Source organism: Octodon degus, unplaced genomic scaffold (assembly GCF_000260255.1).
Source record: "Octodon degus isolate 3935 unplaced genomic scaffold, OctDeg1.0 scaffold00007, whole genome shotgun sequence".
NCBI classification, from domain to species: Eukaryota; Metazoa; Chordata; class Mammalia; order Rodentia; family Octodontidae; genus Octodon; species Octodon degus.
In genome coordinates, this window is record NW_004524583.1 from 860,165 (window position 1) to 868,881 (window position 8,717).

The window sequence follows — 8,717 nt, forward strand, 5'->3', positions numbered from 1 at the left end:
TTAAAAATAGGAATAAACAGTTACATATTTTTATGCAGAAATTTAGAAATCTAACAATATACAGCATTGCAGCAGGACAGTCCTATGACATTTTTTTTTCTTGACAGACAAATAAATTTGGATAACAAGAATTATATTTGAGATATTGTTTTGTTTTTCAGACTTCTGCTGTTTCTGGTATTGACCCCACTCCTTAGTCGGTTTGGTCTTGGGTTCAACTGGCGTTGGGCATTCATAATGGTCTGGAGTGAGATGAAAGGAATACCTAACATAAACATGGCCCTTCTGTTTGCTTATGCTGATCACACTTTTGGATCTGAGAGAGAGAAATCACAAGTAAAGAGATACTGAATAAGTTACAAAATATTGCTGTGCATTCAAATTATGGCTTTACAGAGAGATAGCTCAACCTCATGTGGACTGTAGGGATATTTAGCTATGACGGCAACACTGGGGAGAAAAAAAAGGAACACTTTGTGACTTTCCTTTTCTTCATTCCAGCTTGGAAATTTTGTGATTCTTCTTGTAGCTAAAAATGAGTTTACCATGCTGATTCAAGGGATTGAAATTTAGAAATTATTTAAAACAGTACCTTAAACTAAGTTTGTACTCAATAATTTCACTTTTGATTATTCCAAATACCCACTTTTAAAGGCAGAACCTATTTATGGTTACCTCTTTTTACTGTCACATAGGCCACATTTAAAATGTGAGAAAATAAAACATTCTAATTGTCAAGGAAAGCTATCTCTAAGACAGTAGCCCCGATCTCTGCTTAACTAACTGAAAATATTGGTGTTACACTACCTGTGCGGCATTTCAAGTCAAGATGATTACACAGCTCTATCGGAAATTTCCTACACACCTGCCATTTCCCGTGTGTGTGTGTGTGTGTGTGTGTGTGTGTGTGTGTTTTACATGAATTTCAAGTGTAAAAGAAAGAGAAAAGAAGATGAACAAAAAAAATAATTAAAAAGATGAACAAAATATAGAGCTGAAACCACCAACTAATGTTATATGACAGACATTTCTGAAATTATATCATTTGATGCATAAAACATGACATAAATTAATTATACATTCATGAAAGAAGTTCTGAAATTATAGGAATAGAAAAGAATTTCCTAATGTTGATGTTTAAAAGTGTCTGTCAAAGCTACAAGTAACATCATAATGAATAGTAAAAAAAAAAAAAAATTCCCACATTTTAAGATTTTCAACAACACAAAAATGTCCACATTGCATATATGGAACATTGCAGTGGACGTTCTATCCGGTTAGATACAGAAAAAAAAAAACTGGATAACTTTGGAAAGAAATAAAATTACCTGTATTTGCAGATAACGCAATTATTCACATTGAAAATTTCGAACTTATTCAAAAATAAAGTAAAAACAAAAATGTCCTATGAGTTCAACAAATCTCAAAATACAAGATAAATATTAAAAAATCTTCAGTTGTTTCTATCTACTAGTAATTGATGTATATAAGCCAAAATTAAAGATATAATATTATGTGCTACCAAGAAAAAATAGAGTTTAGTATAAACTCTAATAAAATACAATGCAGGTGCTCTAGATGGAAAACTATAAAACACCAAGGAAGAAAACAAAAAGTGACCTAAAGAAATGGCAAAATATGTTGTAGTCATGCTTCAAGTTAACATTTCAAGTTGATTCAAGTTTTAATGCAATCCCTATTAAATCTCAAAAAGTTATTTGCATATATGGATACACTTATCTAAAATTTATATGAAAAGACTAAATAACTAAAATAGCAAAAATGATTGGCTTTCACAAGAAAACTAGGAGCCTGATTACCTGATAAAGTCTAAACATTTCACTAATAATTCTACATAAGAAATAGAAATGAGAGTACATTTTCTTATTCATTTTATGTATTTAGCCCTTTCTGTTATGAAACACCAAAAAAGACATTACAAAGAAACCTACAGATAAAATATGATTTTTTAAATCCCTGAAAATGATTTAGTCAATAGAATTGTGTATTTATAAAGGATGATACCTTGTGATCAAAAAGGTTTTGTTTTATTGAAGTATTTAATCTTAGTTAACATTCGATAAACAAATCACTATAGTTCAGTAAGATACTGTTATAGAGGAGAAAAACCCTTGTGATTATTTCTTCAGATCCAGCAAAAAAGGAAAAAAATTGACAAAACTTTGCATCCATTCCTTAGTAAAAACAGAAAAACATCCTGTTAAACAAAATTTAAAGAAAGCCATCTCAATTTAATAAAGGACATTTATTTAAATAGAATCCAACAAGCCTAACACTTACGGGACTCTTAACAGTAAAATACTACAAGCTTTCCCCTTAAGGATAATGACAAATACATCTGCATTCTCTACTTCCAGGAAATGTATCCAGTGGTCATCTGGGGTATGGGAAGTGTTGGGAGAAGGTACCAGGATTAGTTTGTGCTATGCAACTATACCAGTACTAATAAGTGATTCAACAAGAACATGAGATGCATGTGCAGAATGCAAAACTAAACTGTGTTTCTCTAAACAAACAATAATTAGAAGTAAGAAGTAATAGGGCTATGGTTGTAGCTCAGTGGCATAGCACATTAAGTTTGTGTGAGGCCTGGATTCAATTACTAGCACCGTGAAGAGGGAATATGAGGGTCAGGGTGAAATAAATAACAATAGCAGCAGAAACATAATGTAGAAATAAAAATAATAAAACATATGTTACTTATATACAGCCATGCAACAAAAGGTCTCCATATTTAGCTGCTTTAAATAAGAAACATTGCTGCAGATTCTTTGAGTCAGAAATATGAGTGAGAACAGGCTAGGTGGGTGCTGCTGGTAAATTCTCTGTCAAAAGCTCTATTTAAGGACTAAGGGCACACTCATCAAAAGATCATCTGGATGGAGAATGTGTTTCCAGACTCACATTTATGATTACTGACAAGACCCAGTCAATTGAGGGGGCTAGAGTCGAGTCTTCAGTTTCCTTCTGACTCTTGGCTGGAATCCTCCCTCAGGTACTCGTCAACTGGGTCTCTCCATAGGTGATGCCATCTTAGGGTAGCTGGCTTCTCTCAGAATGAGCTGTCCTAAAGGCCAAGGAGAGCAAGTTCTCAAGATGGCTGCCACATCCAGATCTAGTCTGGTTCAGAAACATAGGTGAAGTGCATTCAGGAAGAATTCCGAGAATTCCCAGAATACTTTCATCATGCCTGACAGTGTCACATGCCATAAGCTTCTAATGGTATAGTACATCCTAGTTTAATTTACATTATTAACTATAATTACAATGGACAATAAATTATCCAATATGCATACTTCACATATACTTATATTTTTCAATTCTAGATTCTGCTTCATGGAGTGACAGTGTGCTTCATTAGCATGATTATTAACAATATCATTTTGCCTATGGCAGTTACTAAACTAGGTAAGTCATATTAATTACTATTCTCCATAAAAAATATTCTATATATATCAACAATTTTAATTTAAAAAAGAAATTTAATCTGAAAGGCATATTAATGTCTAAGGCCAATAGTCTTATTTATTTTAAAAGATTACTTATTTATATTAGTTCAGTGTGACTACAATGACAGTATAAGTTTATATAATTATTCACTAATCACTTATAAAGATCACCCTAGATGCTAGGTACTATTCTAATTCATAGTACTTCTTTATAAAGAGAAGAAAGATTTTTGAAGAAATAGACCTTCCACTAGAGTGAAGTTAAACAGCAAGCAAATCAAGTTAACATCAGAAAGTCACATGTAAAGTAAATTAAGCAAATCGATATGAAATAAAATAGAGACTATAACAAGTACTAAAATCCCAAATGTTTGAGGAGCTGAAACTTAAAAGAATAATGCTGGGAGGTTTAAAATTGTGGAAGGCCAGCAGCAAAACACAGCTTCTCCTGCATGGAGAATCAAGACACCTACAAAACAACATAGCAAAGAGGACAAAGCTGTGAAGATCAACAAAAAGCCAACAGAAAAACTAGAAACTACAGAGAAACTGCAGAAATTAAAGATAATGTAGAAGGTTGGTGAGATAGCTCAGTGGACTAAGCATCTTATTAAGCAAGCTCAGGGACCTGGGTTTGATCCCTGGCACCACACGCCGCACCAGCCCAGGGTGCACTGAGCCAGATGCAGAAACTGGGTATGGAGACAAACGCTTGGAATCCCAGTGCTGGGGAGGCTGAAAGCAGGAGGATCACTAGGAGTTCAAGCTGCACAGTGAGACCCTACAGACCCTGTACTAAATATATTAAATAAATTAATTAATTATTTAATTAAAGACAATGCAAAGAAAACTGTGAAACAGTCTAGAAAACTGACCCTGACTCCCAACGAGGAGTTCTTGTGTCTGCAAACACAAGGCAGACCTGGAGAGTGTGAGCAATGCCACAGAAAAGCGAGGGACTGACAGTCCTTGGCCCAAAGAAGAGCTCATGGCTATTGCAGGCTGCAAATAAACAGTGTGTGGTTTTGCTCTGAAAGTGCCTCTTCCACATCACAGGCTAGAGCTGAAGAAGAAATCAACAGCACTGAACACCATATTTGAGAGTAATATATTCACAAGCTATTTTGGTAAGTGGTTTATTGTTCAAGCCTGAACTAGTCCAAGAATAATAAGCTACAGAGAAACTATAATTCAGGACCCCTGGGATCACCCTAACACAGGAACTTGGTTGGAGACAGTTGTGAAGGAGTAGGCTAGTTACAGACACCCTGAGAAATTTAAGCAACAGCAGGCTCAAGTTGTGGAGGACACAGTGGCACCACCCTTGGTGCAGGAAAAACGGGCTGATCACATATGGGTTTTGAGGGGACTAGGTCTGCAAGTGCTAATAAGTCCAGTAGACTGCTTTGTCCTTTTTGCTGCCTACTTTCAGCCCAGAGCTTAGTGGTCTGTTTGCTGTTCCCTTTTGCCAATGGGCTATGCCTCAGCTTGGGGGCGTATGAAAGAGATACCTCTGCAGCAAACAAGGGGAGCTCTCACAAGGATGCAAGCACTGCAGCAAATGCAAACCTACAATAGAAACCACGCCACTGACTGGCCAGGCCCAGCAAGAAAAGTGGGGCAGGACCCAGCATTCACATTTAAAAAGTGGGTACGGAAACAGTAGGCCCAAGCTGTGATTTACTATCTCCCACCCATATCTAGCGGATTCTAGTACCACAGGTCTTGAAAAGAAGCTTCTCATCTAAACACGTGTAGGGTTATAGGATTCATTTTTCTTATTCTGTTTGCTTTTGGAGGCTTTTTAATGTTTCTTTTTTTCTCTTTTCCTTTCCTTAGTCTTTCTATATTTTTCTTTTCTTGTTTTTGTCTATTAACTTTACCGAGTTCTATTAACTTTATTTTACTCTTTTTTTGGGATATTTCTTTCCCTTTTATCTCACCACTCTTCATCTTTTTTTTTTTTCAAAGTTCACTTTTTTCATTTTCTCTTCCTTTACCTCCTCCATTTTTATTATAATTTCTAAGCTTTATTAAATCTTAGTCATTTAGATGACCCTGTGCCATGACTGCAGAATTCTGTTGTTACTATTCATACAGTTGCTGCTTTTAGTTGGTATGTCAACTGTATGTCAATATTTGTTTTGTCTTTGTTTTTACATTATTCTTCAAGATATCTTTTCTATTTTGAGGATGATATTAATTCTTAGAGTATGTCAATAAACAGTTTGTTTTTGACTATTATCATTGATTTTTGTTGATAGTGGTTTAGTTTTTGCTTTTAGTTGAATTTTACTGCATGGAATATCTGGGGTTTTTTTGTCAGCAGCATTACTGTGATTTATTTTCTTCTCTCTGAGTAGTTCTGAGGGTCAACACCCAGAAGAAGATTGAACAGGTCCTGAGTTCAATCCCTGGTACTGCAATAAATAAATAAATAAATAAATAAATAAAGTTACAAAACTACCTAAGAGAAGCTAAGATAGAGGCAGGGAGGCTACCAGCACCAAAGAGCCCCCAGGAAAATAAATATCTTGCTGGAGAGAAAACAAAAAGAAAAAAAGAATTGGCATTGGAAAAATAACACAATCCCAGGATTCTAAAAATAACCTACAATAAATAACTCTCAAAGTCAATGATCTCAACTCTCCAATCAAAAGACACACACTGGCAGATTCCACTGAAAACAGAATACAATCACACACTATATACAGGTGACATATCTCATCCAAGATGAAGCTTAGTCTGACGGTGAAAGGATGAAAACCGGTATTTAGTTTAACCAGATCCAGAAAACAAGCAGAAGTCACTATTTTATTTTCATGTGTGTTATGGATTGTGTCTAGATATCCCCCAAAGCCTCAGGCTGTCAAGGGGTTCTAGAGTTCATGATTGCTGGCATTATAGGTGTGAGTGATACGTCCACTTGGGGGCAGTTAGCTGGCATGCAACATGGGGGAGGGAAAGAAGCTTGCTTGCCGCTGCTGCTCTTCTCTATTTCTTCTTGCTGATTTTGCTGTTTTCTGCTACCATGAACTGTTGCCCTCTGCCATGTGCAACCCTGCACTGGAGCCAGTTGATTGTGGACTGAAACCTCCATAAACTGTGAGCTAAATAAACAGTTGCTTCCTTAATTTTTGATTTTAGGTGTTCTGTCTCAGCAATGAGAGAAAAGTAACCAAAACAGAATTTTGTACCATGGTGGGGTCATTGCTATGACTATTTCTGACCATGAGGTTCAAAGATCTTTGGGAATGGCTTGTGGAAGGAATTTGGAAAGGTTCAGAAATGTTGCTGAAAGAGTAGTGCTGGAACGAACACCTTAGGCTGTTCTGCACAGGAAATTTTGGTCAGAGCTCAGAAGCCCAGAATGCTGGAACAAGAGTATCAAAAAGATAGCCTGAGAGTATCAAAAGAAGTCACAAGTCTCCATGCTTTGCATGCTCAAAATTATAAAGGTGAAAGACTGCTTTGAAAAGAAAACTTCAGAGCTTCATGTTCTAGGCCAGCAGTGGCTGCTGCAGCAGGTTTCAAATTGGTTGCGGCATGATAATTTTGTTTCTCAGAACTGGATTCAGAGTGCCCAGTAATATGGGCACTTGACCCCTACATCCAAGAGAAAAGAAAACCTGGCTACTGCTCCAGCAGACTTTCACATCATCCACATGGTGCTGATTTTTGTTGCATGCAGAATGCAAGAGTTGTGGGGTTAAAAAGATTTGTAGCTCAGTTGCAGAAGGCCTGGGAGGCCAAGCAATGCTCCACTGAAAGAGAAGTGTGTGAAGCTGTAACCAGCCTTAAGTGCTGTGGAGGCCCTAGAAGTTTGGAAAGCCCAGGAATGTGGATCATCTAAGTAAAGTTGCAAGAGAGTGGGCCTAAAACGGAAGCCAAGGGAGCTACAACCACCAGAAGTGCCATGTGGCGGGGTGGGTGGGGGGGAGGCAAGCCACTCAGAGTTCAAAATTCACCACAAATTGTCTCATATTTTGCACATGGAACTACAGGACTTAATGTTTGCACTGCTGGATTTAGGACTTGCTTTGGTCCCATTCTGTTATAGTCCCATTTGTATCTTTTGGAAAGAAAATGCTTATCTTGTGTTTTTGAATGTTGGAAGTGTTTAACTTTTCATTTATACAGGGGCTCACAGCCAAGAGTTTGCCTTACATCTTGGAGGAGGTTAGGACATGGACTTTTCAGCAATTCTGAATCTGTTACAACTTTGGCAAGTCTTAGAGATGGACTATAAAATGCCTTTTGCATAAAGGGTTGTACATGAGCCTTTGGAAGGCCAGGGGTGGAATGTTACAGACTGTGTCTAGATGTTTCCCCAAAGCCTTATGCAGTCCCAACAATTAATATATTTAGTATGCATTGCAAACATATACTAATAAAAAAGGAATAGGTGTATTTTAAGGAAAAAAGGGAACTGTGCAGCTAATCCCCCCCCGTATATTTATTTAGATAATCTGATTATGAAAGCTTAGCCCTGAGGCCTGTAGTCTGAATGCCCAAGAACTACTGGCAAGAGTGTCAGTGCTATAAGTTCCCATTTCAATATGAAAACTAAAGACTAATACCCCAGCTCAATCATCAGAAAGCATGGAGAGAAAATTCTCTATTACCTTGTATTTGTTATAGTCAAACTTCCAGCAGGTCAGATGAAGCCTGTTTACAGTGAAGAAAGCATGGTGTTTTTCTCAGTCTCCCAAAGCTACAGAATAGCATTTATAAAATATTCTTCCTTCTAGGAATAATCCCTCAGAAAATTTCTGCTTACTATTTAACCAAATATCTAATATCTGGGTGCCCTGTCTTCCAGTCAAGTTAAATCTGACACACAGATTTAACCATCACATCTCTCTTCCTCTGTTTCCTTATTTATCAAAGTAGAGTAAAGGACTCATCTCAATAGTCAATCAAAAGATAAAATATTTACTACAAGCAGTATTGAACATGTTTCCCCAGCATGTAGTAAGCACCCAATAAATATTTTATGTTATTAGGACCGGTGAGATAGCTCAGTGGACCAAGTGCCTACTTTGGCAAGTACAGGGACCAGAGTTTGATCCCCAGTCCCACATTACCATGCTGGCCTCATCCCCAGGTCATGCTGAGCCAGGGACTGAGTCTGGTCATGATGGTACATGCCTGTAATCCCAGCATTGGGGGAAGTTGAAAACAGGAAAGTAACTATGAGTCCAAGCTGTGTGGTGAGACACTATAACAACCAAATACATTATATAT

At 37.0% G+C, this 8,717-nt stretch overlaps 1 protein-coding gene across 1 annotated transcript in view; it reads left to right on the forward strand.

Moving 5' to 3' along the window:
• Slc9c1 (solute carrier family 9 member C1) overlaps positions 1 to 8,717 on the forward strand; it is a 165,127-nt gene that overhangs the window by 65,223 nt on the left and 91,187 nt on the right. Inside the window, exons 8-9 of the mRNA XM_004624877.2 lie at positions 162 to 336; positions 3,348 to 3,429. Of these exons, the coding sequence (XP_004624934.2) occupies positions 162 to 336; positions 3,348 to 3,429 (257 nt within the window). The remainder of the gene's footprint in view (positions 1 to 161; positions 337 to 3,347; positions 3,430 to 8,717) is intronic.